Source organism: Ceratotherium simum, chromosome 23, assembly GCF_057802395.1.
Source record: "Ceratotherium simum simum isolate JZ-2026a chromosome 23, ASM5780239v1, whole genome shotgun sequence".
In the NCBI taxonomy this organism is placed as follows: Eukaryota; Metazoa; Chordata; class Mammalia; order Perissodactyla; family Rhinocerotidae; genus Ceratotherium; species Ceratotherium simum.
In genome coordinates this window covers 38,980,741-39,003,413 of record NC_141922.1, presented here as the reverse complement: position 1 = coordinate 39,003,413, position 22,673 = coordinate 38,980,741, and the positions used below count along the sequence as shown (strand labels likewise).

General features: G+C 39.9%; 1 protein-coding gene across 8 annotated transcripts in view; it reads left to right on the top strand.

The window, feature by feature from the left end:
- The window catches only part of VPS13B (vacuolar protein sorting 13 homolog B), a 741,189-nt gene that overhangs the window by 689,883 nt on the left and 28,633 nt on the right, over positions 1-22,673 (top strand). For all 8 annotated transcript variants that reach the window (XM_087447588.1, XM_087447586.1, XM_087447584.1 and 5 more), the window contains 4 exons: positions 1,137-1,283; positions 3,275-3,558; positions 9,126-9,253; positions 9,467-9,666. In XM_087447588.1, coding sequence (XP_087303714.1) covers positions 1,137-1,283; positions 3,275-3,558; positions 9,126-9,253; positions 9,467-9,666 — 759 coding nt within the window. The remainder of the gene's footprint in view (positions 1-1,136; positions 1,284-3,274; positions 3,559-9,125; positions 9,254-9,466; positions 9,667-22,673) is intronic.

Genomic DNA, 22,673 nt, shown 5'->3' with positions numbered 1-22,673 from the left:
GATCTCAAAGAACCCTCGCCCAAGGGTCCCCAGACCACACTTTGAGAACTGCTGACCTGACATTACCACTTACTAGATAGGTATCTTTAGGCAAGTAATATCTTCTCTGAGCATCAGTTCCTCATGTAACATCATAAGGTAATGAGATGGTACATATCGTGATTAAGAGCAGCACCATAGAACCAGACTGTGTGATTTCCAACCGCACCTAGACTCTCTTTATCTTTATGACCTTGGTCAAGTTTCTTAACCTCTTTGTGCTTCATTTTCCTCTTCTATAAAATGGGGATAATAGTAGCTACCCCATGGAGGTGCTGTGAGGATTCTGTGAGTTAATATGCATGAAGTACTTAAAACAGGTGGAGCATAAGAAAGCAATATTTAAGGGTCAATCATTATTGTTTTCTTCATCATCATCATCGTTGTTGAAGTTGTCAGAACCCGCCTTGGTCCATAATAGGCATTCAGTGAGATGGCTGCTATGATGAGTGTGAGGAAGAGGAGGAGGAATGCTTACTTAAATTCTTTATGTTGAAAAAGAAGAGTGGCATCTGTTTACATATAAGTGCTTTATAGATAAATGTTTTGTGAGATAATTGGTTACATAACTTCAAAACAAGTCTCTGTCACTCTACAGTAGCAGCAAAAGTAACTGGTCTGTAAAGTACCCTGTTGTAGAGTAAATGGTGGCCCCATTTAGGGGCCAGGACATTCCTGAGACTGAAAGGGGACTCTATTAAATACTCTGAAGCAAGAGATAAAATTGGTACTGTCCTGGGAAAACCATAGATAAAATGACCTTTTAAAAATAATCAAGGGGCCTGCCCAGTGGCACAGCGGTTAAGTGCACGCGCTCCGCTTTGGCAGCCCGGGGTTTGCAGGTTCGGATCCCGGGCGTGCACTGACGCACCGCTTGTCAAGCCATGCTGTGAAGGCATCCCATATAAAGTAGAGGAAGATGGGCACAGATGTTAGCCCAGGGCCAATCTTCCTCAGTAAAAAAGAGGAGGATTGGCATCAGATGTTAGCTCAGGGCTGATCTTCCTCACAAACAAAAAAAAAGTAAATAATAATCAAGAGGTTTTTATATGCCTTATAATATTTTAAAAGTTACTCTTTCATCAATTGTCTTGCAGTTATGTCAGTTCTGCATTTCCTCCATGGTACAGCAAGGTATACAAATTATTCAGATTGAAGACAAGACTACAATAATCAATAATACACCATATCAAATATTTTATAAGCCACAGTTATCTCTCTCCAAACCCCATTCTGGAAAGGAGGTAAGCAATTCATAGTGTGATTGATTTGTCTTAGGTTTTGATAAATTAACAATAAATAGAATCAACTTTTTTTAACCTAGAACAAATAAAAAGCTAACATTGAATATAGGTAAAGAGAAATTCATTTATCTTTGCTTTAATTAAAACCGTGGATGTCATGGTCACCACTTCCAAGGTAACTAATGAGCAGAAATCCTACAAAGCAGCAGATCCTGACACACGGCCAGATTAGTACTGCCTGCACCCCATCTGCTCATAGGCTGCAGCACGCTTACTAAACCAAGGGGAAATGGTCCTGAGGACTGGCTCCCCAGTCTCTAGTCTCGTGGAAAAGAACATCTGCCTCACAGGCTGAGGTGCCTGGAGGAGCCATGTGGGCAGAAGGCTCAGCCCCAACTGAGCCACAGATCTGGGAGCATTGAGCTCTGTGTCCACAAGAAGAGTAATGTGAAAATGTACCAGCTGATTTATGTTAACATCTCGATGGCAGAATACACAGAAAATAACTCCAAGAAGGATTTTTGATTCAGTTCTTTAAATTAAAATGAACAGTTATATTTTGAGAGAGTAAGGAGATATTTTAAAAGGACTTAAAAACAGAATATGCTAAGTGGTATGCTATTGTTTTATGCTATTGAAACTGTCATATAGGAAAGTATTATCTTTCTTGAGCTTTGTGGGCATTTATTGTTATCCCTTACTTTCAGCTCCTAAAAATTACATTAGAATAATAAAATAGGATGAAAGTCTCATCTTCTAAGCTTATAGTACATTGTAATATTTACAAAAATGTCAGAATAATAGAATTTCATCTTGGTTCATTGAACTATTGATAAAATAAATAGGTGACCAGAAGTACCCAGTTGGGAGAAAGAGGTCAACAGTGTTTGCACTGTAGGTGAGAAGTGGACAGAGAATCAGCTGTGTCCTGATAGTTCTGCTTCCCCCCACCCTAGGACTTCCTGAGACATTGGGTTAGGGCTTTCCACACTGACATTTCCTCATCTGAGAATGGGCATAATTTTGCATTCCTTGCAGGTTTTTGGTGAAGATTAAATGGGATAATGTGAGTAACAAGGCTAGGCATTCAGGAAATGATAGTAGCCAGCAGCGGCCACACCACCAGCATCACAATGAACTCATTTCTCCAGCTTCCTGGAAAGAAGGGGAGGGCCCATGTTCTTCCCTACAGCTGAGGAGTGTCCCCCTTTTCAACCCTGACCCTGCTTCAGGCAGAGGTGGGAAGTTTTTAAAGACATTAGAATCCCTAGCCTCTCAGGGACACTGTGTAGGACAGTGGGAAAAACACCAAACAGGAAGCAGGAGGCCTGGCTTTCGCCTGGGCTTTGCCACTCACTGACTTTCTGATTTTGAACAAGTCATCGGCTCTCTGGAAGGTAGCTTCCTTAGCTGTGAAAGAGGAGGTTCAAATAAACTATCTCTAAATGTCTTTTTAAGTCTAAAATTCTGACGCTCTCTAATGCATCAGAAACCATGTGGAATCTCAACTGAGGGGTAGGATCAGAGTTTCCTCCTCCCTTAGGATGGACCTTCAACAAAATTAGTCTTCTGAGTTCCATCTCCCACTCAGATCTCTTCTTCCCAAGGTGCCTTAGGGTGCCATGCCCTTTCAGTTCAGCCATACCTGGCCAAGAGGGCTGCCTCCCCAGCACGTGCCGTTTCTACCCCTACAGCATCTGGGTTTTTGCAATACCTGAGGGACATTGAGAACTTCGCATCACCTTTTAAACCACCCCAGCACTATCATGTTTCATTATGCCTAGAAAAGCAGACCCTGCTCTCACTGCTCGTAATTGTCTCATTAGGACTTTCTCATGGGAACAGGATTTCTAATATTCCCATATCCCCCACCTGGCCACCTCCTGAGAATACACAGTTATGGTTTAATAGAAGCTGTGCTTTAAAAAGCTTAACGTCTCTGTATTACTGCAGTAAATGTGCTCTCTCTGCATTGTCTTTTCTTTTCTCAGTATTTTCACGTTCCAGACAGTGCTACTTTCAGCATTTGCCCAGGTGGTGAGCAGCCTGCTGTGAAATCCAGCTCTCTTCCTTGCTGGGACTTAATGCCTGACATCAGTCAGTCAGCATTGGATGCATCCCTGCTTCAGAAACAGATCCTGCTGGCCTTTTCTCCTGCTGCAGGTGCCGACAGCTCACAGTGCTGGAGCCTGCCAGCTATAGTCAGACAAGAGTTTCCCAGACAGAGTGTGGCAGTGCCCTTCGGGAATTGTAGGGAAAATGGATTCTGTACCAGGTACATTTTTAATGGCTTCTAGAAATTGTATACAGTTGGGCAAATGTTATGATCAGGTATGGGTGGCCCCAGTGTACTGCTGATGAGATTTTCCCTTGTGCAGCTTAGACTGGGGAAAAAAGATGGTGTTTGTACCACAGAATAGCAGCAATACATAATAATGAAAAGGTTACCTTCTTTTATGATTTCTTAGCCTCTGTTGAATGATGAGAAATAACAGTTAAAATATGAGAGAGTCAAGTTGGAAAACCTTTTTATTTTCCTATATTTTACTTTTACTTCAAAATGGAATTTTTCTCAAAAAGTCATTAAGAGAGATAACTTAGATAAACAAAAGTCACAGAAGACTCTCTTCTGTGGTTGTTCCTGCACGCAAGTTACTCCAATTACCGATTACCAGTTATGCAAATAACAACCACAGAATCAAGCGAGAGACATATAATGGTTTGTCCATACTGGACTTTGAATTTTGTGGTTGTTTTGCATGCACTACGTCCTTTCTGTAGCTGTCAGGAATACCTTGTTTATTGTATATGTAAAAAGTGCAAAAGAAAACATTGTGACCTTTGTGAGAGGTATCTTATTCTCGTGATTATGAATTTATAGACTCATTTGAGATTTTAGCCATCCTAACATTCTGATGTTTACAGAGATTTCTAGTAGTAATATTTTAAAAGATAACTTAAGTTATCCGTAATAGTAAGGCCTTGTTCCCTACACACTTCTTCTTTTACAACATTCACAAACATCCGTGATTTTATAAACATTTTTTATCCCTAACTCTGGAGAGGAATGGTTATCCTCATATTCTGGTTAGAGAGGTTAAGTGTGGTGAGTTTAAGGAAGTATTTTTTAAAGTGACATGAACCTAGGCCTAGAAAACAAAACTTATTTTTAAAACTGAAAGACAAATTTTAAAATAAAATTTCATTTGGAAATTATGTTTAAAATTCTAATAATTATACAACATGATGTTATTAATATAATAATCTTATCTATAAATATTAAGCTAGATATTAGATTGAAAGTACCATACGTTAGTCCTGGCCCCCAGCTTTCTTGGCTATCAAAAAGAAATTCTGTAAGGTTGGCTTGCTCAGCTCTTTCAAAATTAGGCTGGGAAAAGAACTTTGTTGTTAATACAGGGACTGTATTCTGAAAGTGAATTCAATTCGTACTGTCCCATCTCCTCCTCTCTCCTCCCCTCAGTCCAACAATGCACATTTGGTGGTGTTATTAATGTGATTTCTCCAAATGCTAATGGACAATTCACTTTGGCATTTCAGACAAATACAGTCTTTGGGAAGGACTCACACTAGTGAGCAGAATAAATGGTGAATGGGAAATTCTTTAGTGCCTCATTGACCCCTTTTAATCAGCGTAAACTGAGGGCCACATTTGGCAAATATCTGATTTCTTTGATTAATTTGAACAGTCCATATAATTTAAACTTCAGAGAGAATTGTTATTTTTCCAGCTTTGATGTGAAATATTATTTGGCAGTCTATGGATCTAAATTGGAAAGTTTCTGTCTCTTCATTGTCTATGCCCACACAGCAGTTTTTCTAATGCCAAATAATACAGCTTTGCTCTTGGTAGTCAAAATGGAGATCCTGTAAAGTATGATGATCTTGTGAAAATTAACAACAAACATTGTGAGCCTTTACAGTAAAAACGAGCAAGTACCCACCTTAACAAAGAAGAAAAACCACAAATAAGCAACCTTAAACTATGCCTAACAGAACTAGAAAAAGAAGAACAAAGCCCAAAGTCAGCAGAAGGAGAGAAATAATAAAAATTGGAGCAGAAGGAAGTCAAATTGAATCCAAAAAAACAGTAGAAAGGATCAATGAAACAAAGAGTTGGTTCTTTCAGAAGATAAACAAAATTGACAAACCCTTAACCAGACTCACTAAGAAAAAAAGAGAGAAGTCTCAAATAAATAAAATTAGAAGTGAAAGAGGAGAAATTAAATGGATACCACAGAAATATAAAGGACTGTAAGAGAATACTATGAAAAACTATATGCCAACAAATTGAATAATCTAGAAGAAATGGATAAATTCTTAGAATCATACAACCTCCCAAAACTGAACCAAGAAGAATAGAGAATCTGAATAGACCAATCACAAGTAAAGATATTGAAACAGTAATCAAAAACCTCCCAAAAAATAAAAGTCCAGAACCAGATGGCTTCTCCGGTGAATTTTACCAAACATTCAAAGAAGATTTAATACCTATCCTTACCAAACTATTCCAAAAAATAGAGGAAGATGGAACACTTCCTAACACATTCTCCGAGGCCAACATCATCCTGATACCAAAGCCAGACAAGGACAATGCAAAGAAGGAAAATTACAGGTCAATATCGCTGATGAACATAGGTGCAAAAATCGTCAACAAAATATTGGCAAACTGAATACAGCAATACATTAAAAAGATCATACACTATGACCAAGTGGGATTTATACCAGGGACACAGGGATGGTTCAACATCTGCAAATCAATCAGCGTGATATACCACATTAACAAAAGGAGGAATAAAAACCACATGATCATCTCAATAGATGCAGAGAAAGCATTTAGCAAGATCCAACATCCCTTTCTGATAAAAACTCTCAATAAAATGGGTATAGAAGAAAAGTACCTAAACATAATAAAGCCCATATAGGACAAACCCACAGCCAACATCATATTCAATGGGGAAAGTCTGAAAGCCATCCCTTTAAGAACAGGAACGAGACAAGGGTGCCCACTCTCACCACTCTTATTCAACATAGTACTGGAGGTTTTGGCCAGAGCACTTAGGCAAGAAAAAGGAATAAAAGGAATCCAAATAGGCAATGAAGAAGTGAAACTCTCGCTGTTTGCAGATGACATGATTTTATATACAGAAAACCCTAAAGAATCCATTGGAAAACTGTTGGAAATAATCAACAACTACAGCCAAGTGGCAGGGTACAAAATCAACTTAGAAAAATCAGTTACATTTCTGTATGCTAATAACGAACTAACAGAAAGAGAACTCAAAAAGATAATTCCATTTACAATCGCAACAAAAAGAATAAAATATCTAGGAGTAAATCTGACCAAGGAGGTGAAAGACCTATACAAAGAAAACTATAAGACATTACTGAAAGAAATCAATGATGACATAAAGAAATGGAAAGATATCCCATGGACATGGATTGGAAGAATAAATATAGTTAAAATGTCTATATTACCTGAAGCAATCTGCAGATTCAGTGCAATCCCAATCAGAATCCTGATGACATTCTTCACGGAAATAAAACAAAGAAGACTAAAATTCATATGGGGCGACAAAAGACCCTGAATAGCTAAAGCAATCCTGAGAAAAAAGAACAAAGCTGGAGGCATCACAATCCCTGACTTCAAAACATACTACAAAGCAGTCATCATCAAAACACCCTGGTACTGGTACAAAAACAGACATACAGGTCAATGGAACAGAATTGAAAGTCCAGAAATAAAACCACACGTATATGGACAGCTAATTTTCGACAAAGGAGCTAAGAACATACAATGGAGAAAGGAAAGTCTCTTCAATAAATGGTGTTGGGAAAACTGGACAGCCACATGCAAAAGAATCCAAGTGGACCATGTGCTATAGCCATTCACAAAAATTAACTCAAAATGGATCAAAGACCTGAAGGTGAGACCTGAAACTATAAAACTCATAGAAGAATAGGCAACACACTATTTGACGTTGGTCATAAAGGAATCCTTTTGGATGCCGTGCCTACTCAAACTAGGGAAACTAAAGAAAAAATAAGCAAGTGGGACTTCATCAGATTAAAGAGCTTCTACAAGACAAATGAAACCAGGATCAAAATGAATAGACAACCCACCAGCTGGGAGAAAATATTTGCAAAACATACATCTGACAAGGGGTTAATCTCCATAACATATAAAGAACTCAGACAACTGAACAACAAAAAAACAACCCGATCAAAAAATGGGCAGAGGAAATGAACAGACACTTCTCCAAAGAAGATATACAGATGGCCAGTAGGCACATGAAAAGATATTCAACATCACTAATCCTCAAGGAAATGCAAATCAAAACCACATTAAGTATCACCCTACACCCGTTAGAATGGCTATAATCACCAAGACAAAAAACAACAAATGTTGGAGAGGATGTGGAGAAACAGGGACCCTCATACACAGCTGGTGGGAATGCAAACTGGTGCCTCTATGCAAAACTGTATGGAGAGTCCTCAAAAAATTAGAAATAGAAATACCCTATGATCCAGCTATCCCACTACTGGGAATCTATCCAACGAACCTGAAATCAATGATCCAAAGAGGCTTATGCACCCCTATGTTCATTGCAGCATTATTCACTATAGCCAAGAAGTGGAAGCAACACAAGTGTCCCTCAACTGATGATTGGATCAAGAAGATGTGGTGTATACACACACACACACACACACATACACACACACACAATGGAATACTACTCAGCCATAAAAAAGACAAAATCATCCCATTTGCAACAACATGGATGGACCTGGAGGGTATTATGTTAAGTGAAATAAGTCAGAGAGAGAAAGACAAACACCACGTGATTTCACTCATATGTGGACTATAAATAAACACACAGACAGACAGAACTGTATGGTGGACACCAGGGGCAGGGAGTTTGGGGGGTGGGCACAAGGGGTGAAGGTAGGCATTTATATGGTGACTGACAATAATGTACAACCAAAATTTCACAATGTTATAAACTATTAATACATCAAAAAAAAAAAAAAAAAAAAGAGCAAGCACCCAAATTCTCTAGTCATCCTTCTAAAAGTACATCAGCTCCTCCTTTGCCAAAATTTATCAAGCACTTTTGAGGAAGAAGCATCCTATCTGAAGAGTTTAAGGCACATATGCGTAGAGGGAAAAAGAGCAGGAGGAAAGGTTAGCACAGGTTAGCTGGAATTCTCTCTGAGTGGTAGAGTTATGTTTTTTTTCTTTTAAATAATTTTCCCATTTTTTGAATATTTTTTGATAAATATATGTTACTATTGTTGGGAAAAAAATCAGTAAACTGTATAATTAGTGTATAGCAGTTAATAGGTGACAGGATGGCCTCCTTTCTCTGGAAAACATTTCCTCTGATCTATGAAAGAGCAGCTGTTGTAGGGTTCTGAATATTGCAAATCTAAATAGGCATGTACCGGGCCAGCCCCGTGGCTTAGTGGTTAAGTGTACGCGCTCCGCTACTGGCGGCCCAGCTTCAGATCCCGGGCGCGCACCGACGCACCGCTTCTCCGGCCATGCTGAGGCCGCGTCCCACATACAGCAACTAGCAGGATGTGCAGCTGTGACATATGACTATCTACTGGGGCTTTGGGGGAAAAAAAGGAGGAGGATTGGCAACAGATGTTAGCTCAGAGCCGGTCTTCGTCAGCAAAAAGAGGAGGATTAGCATGGATGTTAGCTCAGGGCTGATCTTCCTCACAAAAAAAAAATAATAAATAGGCATGTACCGGGAGAGAAAGCATTCATTTTTTTCTAAACCATTTCTGTCATTTGATTTGATTCTATTCTAGGGCTATTGCACTGACATATCAAGAACATTTTGGAGTGACTTATTTAACCCTCTCAGAAGACCCTAGTCCTCGAATAATTTTCCACAACAGATGTCCAGTAACAATACTTATAAAGGAAAATATTAAAGGTATATTTTATGGCATTGAATTTAAGTAATACAAAAACCTATGTTTTTTCTGGTGGTTTTTGATTCAGAAGTTACCTGTGATCCTGTGAAGAATGTTTAAATAAAAATATTATCCATGCCTCTTTGAGAAGTTTCTCTTGCCACATTATGTTTAATATTCCTAAGTCTTTGTTGTCAAGCCTAAGTCTGCATATGCCTTTTTTTTCATTTTAGATATTCCGAACTTTGAGGTTTATTGCAGAAAAATTCCTTCTGAGTGCTCAATTCATCATGAGCTGTATCATCAGATTTCCAGTTATCCAGACTGTAAGACCAGAGACTTACTTCCTAGCCTCCTTTTGAGAGTAGAATTGCTGGATGAAATAACAACTGAGTGGAGTGATGCCGTAGACATCAATAGTCAGGGAACACAGGTCAGTGAGCCGCGTGTGTCCTGCCAAGGCCCAAAGAAAAATTTCCTTTTCTAAAATTCTAATGGTTGTCTACTTTTAAGCATAATTTTCTAAATGCTGAACTTCTTGTCTCTTTGTAAGGGTGCATGTGTATCCATTTTTACATTATCCATAATGTCCTCATTATGTTGTAAAATCTCAAACACAAGTATGTATCTCCAAAGTATACTATACAACTGTTAACCGGAGAGAAGCGATTGGTAAAAGCAAGCCCATCATGGGTCTAATCCAAGGTGAAAATCGAAATAAAATTGTTAGACTTCTCTATATAGAAGGGAGCCCAACTGTCCAGATTTACAGCAATCATAATGCCAACCTTAGATTAATTCCCTCTTTTGAAAGTTTACTAATTTTAAAAAATATATATTTGTACTAGTAGTACATAAAACTCTGCAAATATAAGTACAATTTTAAAAACCTGAGCAGATTAAACCCTGAAGAGATTAAATGTCCTGATTTGTCTCTTACTGTAGATGTTAGTGGTGTCATTTTTGTTGAAAGTAGCACATGAACCTAGCACTTCATTTCTGCTGTACATATTTACCATTTTTAAGTGTATAATTCAGTGGTATTAAATACATTCACAATGTTGTGCAGCCACCACCACTATCTATTTCATCATCTCAAACAGAAACTCGGTACCCATTAAGCAATAACTCCCCCTTCTCCCCTCCGCTCAGCCCCTGGTAACCTCTACTGTACTTTCTGTCTCTGAATTTGCCTATTCTAAGCACCTCATATAAGTGGAATCAAACAAGATTTGTCATTTTGTGTCTGGCTTATTTCACTTAGCATAATATTTTCAAGGTTCATCCATGTTGTAGATGTATCACAACTTCATTCCATTTTATGGCTGAATAATATTGTTCTGTACTTTTTTAATGTTCTTTCACATCTATTAGTTCATTTGATCTTCACAACAAGCCTGTGAAGTAAGTCTTTGTAATGGTTACAAAACACATATTACATTTATAAATACATTTATAGTAATAATAATGATTGTCGTTTAATAATCACTTACTGTATGCCAGGCATAGTGCTGAGCACTTTACATTCTTATCTAACCTTTACAATGGCCATACAAGATAAGACTATCATCTCTATATTACAGAAGTGAAAACTGAGACCTCCAGAAGTAATATGGCCTAATTCCCATGTATTATAAGAGCAAGAACAAAGATTTTATCCAGACCTACCTGATTCCAAATCCTGTACTATGAATGCTACTTCGTTACCTGGGATTCCTCCCTTCTTCCCCAGTCCTGCTGGCACATTTTTTCTCATCTCTCAAGAGGTTCTCTCTTTTCATCCCTGTGAAGTCTCCTCCCCACCCCTGGGACTCTCTACATACTCACAGAACATTTGTAACATTTAATTGCACTTATTTCTTTAAATGATTTCCTACTAAGTCAAGATTCCTGGCACTCAGATACCGGCTTTATTCATCCTCAGCCAACAGCAGAGTGCTTGTCAACACAGTAAGATCTCGATAAATATCAAATGAATAAATAAATGACTGAATGAATGAATGAGAAGATAGGTTACCAAGAGAGATTGTGTAAAAGAAGAAAGAAGGGTCCCACATCTAACCTTGGGGAACCCCAACATGTAAGTGTATTGCAGTAAAAGAGACTGAGAAGGAACAAGCAGAGTGGCAGAAGAACCTGGGCAGGGTAGAAACATGCAAGCCCCAGAAGGAGAAAGGTACAGGGTGTCAGATGGTGGAAAGAGGGAAGCAAGGTAACAATTAAATTACAAGTTCAGAGTGAAGGAAAGTGAGGGAGTGGAGGAACAAGTGCGAATTGTTCTTTCAAGGAGCATGGCCGTGAAGCAAATGAGATCAGTGGGGAGGAAGTTCTTCATATACTGTAGGAGAGGAGTTGGTCAAAAAGAAGTGGAAATTATGAGCGAGCAGTTGCCCAGAAAGACAAATCCAAGGCACAGGGAGTGTAATTGTGCTTGAACAAAACGACCACGTCCTCTTTTCTGACAGTGGAAAAGAGGTGGGGATGGGCACAGGTATAGGTAGAGATATTTGGAGGGATGGGACTGGAAAATTGAGTGAATACTCAGTGGCCCTAAGTTTGTTGTGAAGCATGGAATGAATCATCTATAAGAGAGGGAGAGAAAGGGGTCGGGGCCTGGGGAAAGCAGTAGCAATGGAAACAGGTGAAGAACATGGCCAGGGACAGGTGCAAGAGTGGCCAAGCAGCCTGGAGGCCACACTCCCCTTGGAGACCTGCATTTGCAGTGGCCCCAAACTACCCAGGGGTGTGATTTCCACCCGCAGTGCTCATTTGATGAACAATGAAAATCGGCTGGATCTGCTGCAGCCTCAGGAGATGTTCCTGATCTCATTAATTTACAAAATAAATATTGCAAGCTTCTCAAGCGTCCCTGAACTCTGCTTGCATCGGTCTGAAGATTTTTGAAACCGTGCTTATATATGTCTAGGGAATTCTTTACAATAGGCATTCTGCCTGCCAAACCTTATTTGGGGGATTCCCATTCACTCTAAATTTCCTCAAACCTTTGTAGTCAGGGACACTTCAAAGCTAAGAGGAGATACTCTTTCCAACACCCTTATCATCCCTGGACTGAGGACCCAGCAAAGTCTCATGTTCCCATTAATCTTTGAGGAGCTGTGTGCCATATGTCCTGCAGACCATGGCTTACTTCCTATTCTGGAGGAAGATTTGTTTCAGACCCTCACCAACATCTCCTCAGTAATACAGCAGGACACATAAATCACTGGGGAGTGAAGGGAGCTGTGTCCTCTGATGAAAGGAAGCAGCCCTTCTGTAGGAGTGACTTTGTCTTCCAGGAGCCTTTCCTCAGCCCTGGGTCTGAGGCAAGTGATGTGAATCTCAAAGCTGACCTAAAAAAGCCGAATTAAAACACCATAAAATCCCTATTGTACCATAAGGAAGAAAATTTTTTTAGCTTTTGTCAGTCATAGATATACCCCTTGCCTCAATTTTGTAAATAGGAGAGTGTCATGTTGTATAATTTTGAAATGGAATATGAGAGGGAGTATGCAGAAAATAACTTTATAATCACACAAAGAAGTATTCTTTGGATCAAGAATTATCGGGAAGACCTGATAACATGTAAGAATCACAAAATTCTGGTTGTGAAGTTGGTGTGGATTTTCTGGGGTTTCTGTGTCCCTGGCCCACATCCGGTTAGAAGACATCTCAGCCAGAGGCTGTGAAGTGACAACTGGTTCTCTTATCCATAATTTGACAGTGGGTGGTAGCCTGACTGTAGGGGAAGAAAATCTAGATTCTCAATAAATCAGTAAAGGCATAAAAAAATAAGCTTACATTGTTAATTTTAAGGTCATAAATTTGAGCCTATTAGGGAAGTAGTTTAGAATCCTGTCATAGTGTATGGGATTTCAATTTCTGATAGTCAGAAGCCTTATTTTTGTCAAAGTTAGGCAACGTTGTTTTGAAAAACTCAAAACAAAAAAAATACAAAGAAAACATAGTAGTTACCGTTTAACATAAACATTGTGAAGTATGCTTTAGTCATTCAGTCGACAAATACTGAGTTTCTAATATGTGCCAGACATTATAACTTAGTGCTGGGACTACATAAAATATAGTGAACAATATGGAACACAGCTCTTGCCCTCAAGGAGATGACATGTGGAGGAGAGAGCAAAAGTAATCATATAGGTCATTGTATTATTATCAACTCTGGTAAGAGCTATGAAGGAAAGACATAACCCGTGTTGTTCGAGTGTACAGCAGACTAGTTTGAGAGGCCAAGGAGTGTATCTCTGGGTAAGAGACCTTGCATCTATGCCTTCAAGGAGGAACAAGCATTAAGTAGACAAGAGAGTGGGAGATTTTTCTTGGCAGAAAGAACAGCATGTTTGAAGCTTTGGTGCTCAGAGAGGGAGCACGGTCCTTTCGGGGATCTAAATGCCGGTGTGGCCACAGTGCCAGATGAAGGAAACGGGGGTGGGAGAGGAGGCTAGTGAGGCAATTCAAGGCCAAACCTGGCAAGATCCTGTATCTCCAATAAGGGATTTGGATTTTTATCTTAAGAGCCATGCGAAGTCATTGAATTGTTTATGAAAAGCAATTTCTGAGCCATTGAAATAGCAAAGAAGAATGAGCTATTTGAACCCCAAAAAGCAGATAAAAATTATCCCTTTGCAGGTGAATTCTCTTCTAAAAAGATCCAGTAAATTCTCATGATCTTTGACTCTTAGCAGAAGTGTTCAGTGGGGTCATTGTCATTGAAGTTTTCTTCTCAAATTGTGTGTGGGGGAGGAGGGAATGACAGTCCTTCATGTTTATATTAGCTCTGTACCATTTACAAAGTGCTTTCACAGCCACAGTCTCCATTCTTGCAGTCATTTATTTAACAAACTTTTCTTGGGGACCTGTCAAGGGCCAAACCCTTTGCCCTGGATAAGGCCTAATTCCCGCCTTCAGGGACCTGAGTAACTAAATAAATGCACTCAACTGTGGTAAGTCCTAAGATAGAGCCTTTGATCACCACAAAAATTTTAAGATAGGGCAATAATTTTTGTGTTTATTTTACTGATGAGGGGATTGAGGCTTAAAGAGTAATCCTAGGTGGCTTATAACTAAGCAAGGTCAGGCTGGAACCTGGATCTGCTCACATGTGGCCCAGTTTTATTTTTCCTACACCGAGCTGGGTCACTGTCTGTCCTTTGGAGTCCCGCCCTAGCTACAAATATTGCTGCCTGAAAGTTCGTGAAAGCATAGGTTAGAAGAGGTTTTCTAATTTCCCCTTTTACCTGGTGCAAGAGTCGCATGACATCTCGCCTCAGAAGACTCCCAGTGCCATAGTCTTGGCTTATTCCAGCAGTGACTATCAGAAAGTTTCTGCTCATATCAAGCTGAAAACTTCCTCTGTAGCATCCACTCATTCATCCTTGTTTTGCCCTCTGGGGCATCACAGATTATTTACTTCCCCTTTAACACAGCAACATTACAATTATATGAAGGCAGCTTCGACATCTTCTCTAAGTGTTCCCTTATCCAGGCCAAACATTTCTGGTTCCTTGAATCATTCCTTCAGTAAATGTGATTTCCAGACCCATCACCAAGTTACCCTTGTCTGAACACACTAGTGTGTTATGTTCCCTTTTAAAAATATGGCAGCCGAAATTACACATAGTATTCCAAATGTGGTCTAACCAGCTATTACTTCCCTATGCTTCCATTAATAAAGTAGAAGATTCAGTTAGCATTTTAGTAACGAGTTCAGACTGTTTGTTATTATAGAACTGTGGTCAACCACATCCCCCACATCTTTATCATATGACATGCTGTACAGTTGACTTTTTGAACCCAGTGACAGGACTTTACATTTATCCCCAATAAATTAAATCTTGTTGCCATTCACCTAGTCCAGCTAGTTGGAATCACTTTTTTTAAAAAGTTTGTGATGCTGTCATCGAACGTATTAAGTATCCCTGGTAGCTTTATGTCATCTATAGATGTGATAAGCATGCATTCTGCGTGTTCATCCAAGTCATTAATAAAATGTTGAACAGGACAAGTCCAAGGTCTACGTGCTGTAGTGAATCACTAGACACTTCCCTAATGCGTAGGTTCAGTCAGCCACTAACACATCAAACTCTACATTTCTTAAATAAGAAAATGCGCCTAAAAGCACTTTTTAAACTGTGCTGGATAAGATATTTCTTATCTTGCTTACAAGAATATCATGAGACACTTTGGTAAGTGCCTTGATGAACCAGGACTTAAATGTGTAATCAGTCCATTTGGTGCAGATCAGACAGAAGTAACACTGAGCACTAATGCTTAAAGAACACGTACCCTATTTAGGGATTTCCCTAAAATATTTTTCAGTAAATATACAGAGGGAAGAATTACATCCAGAATATCTGCTATTTTCTTTTCATCCTTATCCAACCTTTTCTAACCTCGTCATCTTAGAAATTCATCTCCTTTCCTTTCCTCTCTGGGAGATCTAATTCATCTAATAACTTTAGCTACTGACTATCACCCATTCACTCCCAGATATACTCTGGCCCCTACATCCCTCCCAAGCTCCAGATTTGTATTTCCAGCTACCCACCAGACATCTCTACCTGAAAGACCTACAGTCATCTCAAACTCACATCTGAAACCAAAGTGATCCGTTTCCGTTCCCCAAGCCAGCTTCTTCTGGAGTCTCTACTTCAGTTTTCCCAGTATAAAAACTTGACACAGGGCCCAGCCCCGTGGCCAAGTGATTAAAGTTCCGTGTGCTCTGCTTCAGTGGCCCAGGTTCAAGGGTTCAGATCCCAGGCACAGACCTACTCCACTCACTGGCCATGCTGTGGCAGTGTTCCACATACAAAAAAATAGAGGGAGATTGGCACAGATGTTAGCTCAGGGCTAATCTTCCTCAAGCAAAAAAAGAGGAGGATTGGCAACGAATGTCAACTCAGGGCAAATCTTCCTCAGCAAAACAAAAACAAAAATTTTTTTTTGATATAAATTGATATAAATTCATATTGAATGCCTGCTTTATGTCAAGTACTCTATAAATATTGTCATTAGTCCTATCATGTCCGTTAAAAGCAGATGCTACCTGAAGCTCAGAGAGGTTAACTTGCACAGAGCAAGTGGACCTGGGGTTCAAACCCAGGACTGTCTATCTTCCAAGCCTATCTTTTCTTACTGCATCCCAGTGCGCTCCTTTCTCTCTCTTCCTCCTCACATCCAGTAAGTCACCAAGTTCTAGGAGAAATTCCTCAGAAATGTCTCTGTATCTGCCCCTTCTCTCTGTGACCAGGGTCTGCTTCAGGCCTTTTATTCATCATCCCTTTCCTCGATTTTAGCAGTAGCCCCTTAAAGGGTCTCTCTGTTGTCAGCCTCCCACCCTCAGGTCTGTCTCCACAACTACCACCACAGTGATTACTAAAACACAGAGTCCAGCCCAGAAAACGGTCTCCAGTCCACTAGACTGCTTAAAACAGACCACTGCCTGAGACCAAGCAGACTACCTCTTCCTCCCTTACTCCCTCTACAGGTTAGGGTTCAATCTGCAGCACACATAGAAATCTCTTCTTCCCTTCAAAGTCTAAGTCTTGAATTCTTGCATATCATAGTTTTCCTTCTTAAGACATTATTTTGCAAACTGCTTGATCTGGAGATATAAGTAGTAAATTTTAAATTTATTCCTTCCCAAAATAGGAGGTGAGATGTTTTATGAATTTTAGCTAAAAGTCAGCAGAACAAATATAATGCTTAATTAGCATATCTTCAGATCAATTAATGGAGGCTGAGACATCCCATGATCTGCCGGAGACAAGCTGGAGACCCAGGAAAGCCATGGTGTAAATCAGTCCCAGTCCAAAGGCCTGAGAACCAGAGTAGCTGATGTTATAAATTCCATTCCTAGGGTAGGAGAAGAGGAGATGAAATGTCCCAGCTCAAACAGTGAGGCAGGAAAAAAAGGGGCGAATGCTTCCTTCCTCCACCTTTTGTTCTATTCAGGCCCTCAACGGATTGGATGATGTCCACCCACACTGGGGAGAGCAGTCTGCTGAGTCCACCGACTCAGTTGCTAATCTCACCTGGAAACACCCTCACAGACACATCCAGCAATAGTGTTTTAATCTGAGCTCCCCGTGGCCAGTCAAGTTGACATAGAATTAACCATCAAGAAAGGAAGTGAAAATTTAAGATGGGGCAAAATGAGTCAGGTAGAAGAAAGAGAGTTGGAGAGAGACGAAGCTCAGCAAGATGTACCATAATGGGAATTGGAGCCCAGCTGAAGAGGGAATCAGTAAAAACTGGAGGATGGGACAGCTTAAAGACTTAATAACAGGGATAGCTGTTATTTGAGCTTAGTTCAGCTGCAATGCTGGGCTGCTTTATAACTCCCTCTTTATTATCCCTGGATTGTCACGTGTAGCCTGGGAGGGGAGGGGGGATGGTGGAGAGAAAGAGGGAAAGAAAGGAAGAGATAGACTTTCAAAAATATTTTCAGTTATTTCCTGTGTCACCTTCTAACTTATTTACTCAGTAAAATTAAACTGGTGTAATTTTTTAAAATATTTGTTGGACATATGGTAAATAATTATTTTAGTAAAGATAACTGACTATATAGAAAAGCACAAGTGATGTTAAGGTGTTTTTTACTTGTAACTGTAGTAAAAGACAACGTGGAAGTGGAAGGCAGGACCTCAGCCTTGAATGGTATTCTTATACCCACATATGTAAGAGGAAGTCTTACTGATCAAAGTGCTCTAGCACAGACACAGATGGTGAAACACAGAGTATCCCCCAAATGTTTTATGGTTAAAACAGCAAGTGTCTGACTATATGTTGCCTGTAGCCTTCCACACACACCCCCACACTACCAGTGTGAAGTGAAGAAAGTAAAAAGTAACTAAATGACGGCATTGATGAGGACTGGCCAGCTCATTCTGCAATAACAAACTACTCAAAAAGAAAAAATCCCCTTAGCCATCAATCATTTCATTCATTCTTTTTCCTACACACAGAGCAAAGAAATCTTCTCCCCAGGATTCTAACCAGTCACTGGAAATCTATCCCACTGGAAATCAAGTAGTTCTGAATGATGCTCTCTCTTAGTCTGGATGTGACTCCTTTCCATCTGAAAACCTATGAACTCATCTGCTCCCCATCTCCCCGCCATGTTACAGGATGGGATAACAGTAATAGCCCCGCCAAATTGGAAAGAGGAAGAATGACAGACATACAGCAGCCTCTCTTCCATAACAATTCTGCAGTTTTTCTGGGTGCATCTTGGGGGGTCTATACCCTGGAAGCAAGGAATAGTCTTTGAGCCCTGTTCTGCTCTTGGAAGAGCTTTCTTGCTGTTATTCTTCCAGTCCCTGTATCTCCCTCAGAGATCTTCCTTGGCAACAATTGAAGCTTGTACTGAGTCTCAAATAATCGCAGTCTCTTTTAGTCTAGGTTCGTGAGTTTATTGGGCAGTAGTAATTTCTTCAAAACTCACTAGACTTCTTATCTATTTGATTCCAGAGAATTCCATGTACTAATAACCACATCCATGGTCCTATTTTAAGACATTTTTCTGTGCTATCTTGCTTCCTTACCTCTCTCTGGATTTAAGAGAGCTTCTGTGGGAAAGTTTTAATCTAAATGTTTTTCTGAGTCACTTTAACAATTAAGAAGTTTTATCAGTGCGTATAATGCCTACATATAGCCCTAAGGCTGAGTATTAATCTATCTTCATGTTCAAAAACAAAATTTTATTTCTTGCTGTTTGGGGTGTAAAAGCACTTCTAACTTTGCAAGGCCCTGAATTTCTGGAATCTCTCTATTCTCTTTCATTTTTATTGCAAACTAGCCCAGTTCTTCCCTGAGCTCACTTCTTCATAATAAATTGCCAGACACAGCCAACAACAACCAATACACGCTACTAATATTTTGCTTTCAAACCTCATCTTCTAGAGCTACAAATTTATTGGGTTTATGATCTACCTCCCAGGTAATCTCAGACAAGAGTTTTGCTAAATGTCTTGCTACTTCGTAACATGAATTCATGTTTTTTTAGCTTTCAGTATCAATTTCTACTGCCTGATTGTTAAGCCAAGGACTCATATTTTAGGTTTTTCTAGAACTCTACTTCTATTACCAATATCTGTATTATTTAGTATAGGCTAGATTATGCTGCCTGTTATAATTCTAGAATTTACTTCTTGCTCATGCTGTGTGGCCAGTGTTGGTCATTTGGGGGCTCTGTTCTACATGGTCACTCAAGGACGCAGGTTGATGGAAGTGCCATCATCTTCTATTTGCCCCATTGTAACAAACCATCCCAAAACCTAGAGGCTTGAAACAACAACGGTTAACTTATGATGATTCTAAGGGTTTGGTTGGGTGATTTTTCTGCAGGAGGAGCCTGGAATCACTTATGCAGCTGGAGGGTTGACTGAAGGATGATTTCAGCTGGGAGGTCTGGGCAGTTCTCTCACCATGTGGTCTTTCCTCCTTAGGAAGGCTAGACCAGGCTTCCTCATATGGTGGCAAGAGGGCAAACCCGAGTGAGCAAGCCTTGTCAGGCTTCTTCTTGCCTCATGTTTGCTGATATCCCATTAGCTGAAGAAAGTCACATAGCCAAGCTCTTGTGTCAGCATGGGAAGGGACTAAACAAGGAATGGATACTGGGATGTGCACTTCCTTGGCTGTGTAACAATCTATCATGACCATTTACAGCAGGAGTCAGCAAAGGTTTTCTTCAGGGTCTACATGGTAAATATTTTAGGCTTTGCAGGCCATATAATCTCTGTCATGACTTCTCAATTCTGCTGTTAGAGACAATATATAAATAAATGAGTGTAGCTATATTCCAATAAAACTTTATTTACAATAACAAGGAGTGGATCGGATTTGGTTCACCATTGATCTGGAACATAAAGCCTTTATTCAGTCTCTGCAGCAAGGGAAGAAAGGTGGCTCTTTTATGCTTTGGCTCAGAAGTAACACATGTTGATTCTGCCTGTAGCCCTTTGGCCAAAACTAGTCACATGGCCATATCTAACTGCAGTGGGGTGAGGAGTATAATCCTGCTCTGTGCCTGGAAGGAGAGGGCAGCTAGACATGGGTGGACACTAGAAGTCTTTACCACAGGAGCCACAATGATGTCCATTCAGATCTTTATTGAGTACCAGGCACTGGTTATAAGTACTGAATAAAATGGACACCAAAACCATTGCCCTCATGAGCTTATATAGAGACCGTGATGGTTAATACACTAAGAGGAAGGAGTATCTTATACATCTCTGTCCTAGAACTGTTATTTATTATCTCATTATTTGCATACTTGGCTTTTTCACCAACTGAGCTGTGAGCAACTTGAGGGTGTGATTGTATCTTCTTGATGCCTAATATCGTGACCGACTCTTTGTAAGTACTTTTTAAGTATCAAATAATTGAATGATTGAATGTTTGAACCATCAGACCGAAACAAGGATTTACTTTAAACTTTGGGAGATGTGGGTATAGGTACGTAATTTCTCTGGCACTTAGGTACCTAACTTCCTAATCCCTAGAACTGCCACTGGACAAAAGGCTGGGTGTTGTGAGTTGTTTCTCTATATGTGAAGAGACAAGAATAGGCTCCAAGAATTAAAGTCTGTGTTTCTTCCGTTTTAGTGGTGAGCGAAAGAGACCCAGCAAAACTTTATCTGCAGAGTCCAGGTCTTTGGGCAGAAGTACCTTAAAGATTTAGATTAATGATTTAGATTTAGATTAAGATTTCATAATGCCTGAGGATTACCTTGAGAATGCGTAGAACAATAAATATTTCCCTCTTCTGATCCCCTCCTTGCCTCCCTTGAGGGGTGGTAGTTCTGGTTTTTAACACTCTCTGCTGAAATCCTGGGGTATGCACTGAAGTATGGACAGTCATTGAGAGAAGGGAATATAGATGGGAGCATAGGGCCTTTAAAAGGTTTGTGCCAAATGAATAATCCCATGTCTATAAGCCTAGTAAACAAGCAGTTGACTTGGGACAGGCCCAGTGGTGTAGTGGTTAAGTTCACATGCTCCACTTCGGCAGTCCGGGGTTTGCAGGTTCAGATCCCGGGTGTGGACCTACGCACTGCTCATCAGGCCACACTACGGTGGCATACCATATATAGAGTGAAGGAAGACTGGCACAGATGTTGGCTCAGCGACAATCTTCCTCAAGCAAAAAGAGGAGGATTGGCAACAGATGTTAGCTCAGGGCCAATCTTGCTCGCAACAAAAGAAAAAAAAAAAAGCAATCGACTTACTTTACATATCATACAAAATAATGGCTTTTATAAATGTGAATGTTGCTCAAAGAATACCTGTTTTAGATTCATGAGCTGAGCCATTTTTTAAGTTGGCTGCATTCCAAATTTTATCATAGTCTGGTTCACTTCTTACCTTGGAACAAATAAGACAAATTCAGGATACAGTTTTTTGAAACAGGTATTTTTGTAAAGCAATCCATTTGGGAAACATGTCCATAGAGAATACAGATTGACACCACTCATGCCCTCAAGAAGTTGACAGTCTAGTGATTGAGTTGGGTATATAAATAGGTGACTCTAATACAAACAATACGATTTTATAATCAAATAGAAATATGGTTAAAGTACTTTTGGAATGTAGGAGTAAGTATCCAGCCAAGAAAAGGAATAGAAAAATTAGAGAATACCTTCATGGAATAAGGTATCCTTAAGCCACATATGTGAAGATACATAGGATTTTGAAAGGACTTTATGGGGAAAAGTGTATTTGAGGCACAGGGAGTACTGAGTGGCAGACAAGGGCCTAAGCTAGAGCAGTGGCTATTCAATGACAAAGAAGGCACTGGTGGAGGAGCCAGCAGAGCTGGGGGATCTGAGGATTGCTGGGCTGTGGAGGGTGACGAGGGGGGCCAGCAGAGATGACATCCAGGAGCCCCGGATGCTGAAGATGGTCAGGATTGCTGAAGGAGGAGCTATTGTACAAGAAAAAAGCTCAGTGACTTTGAAGTCACATCCAAATTTGAATCTGTGACTCTCTCCTGTGGTTCTGTGTACACTCCTTCTGGTACCTCTTAGTATAGTCAGAATGAGAATACATTCATTACCTGTCAGGCAGGCACCTAGCTGTGTTCCTTCATCCAGGAATTTCAGTCTTGCTTCTTTTATTTGCTGTCCTAACAATAATAAAGGGCCCAGACTTGGACTGAATTGATATTGCAAATCATCAGAATCCACGTTCCCAAACATAAGGAGGTTCTTGCCCCTACCCTCAGGTAATGCTGGCTGTGAACATGATGTTCTTGGAGTTGTTTTTCAAATAGTTCTGTTTTCAAATATTTCTCCATTTAAGCAGCATCGGTATTTATTGCTGAAAGGACATCTGTTCTGCTGGCCTGGCACCTGGCTTCTGAGATAGAAGTTTTTTTAGGTCTTAGTCTACCTTCTTATGGTAGAAAAATTAATTTTGACTCCA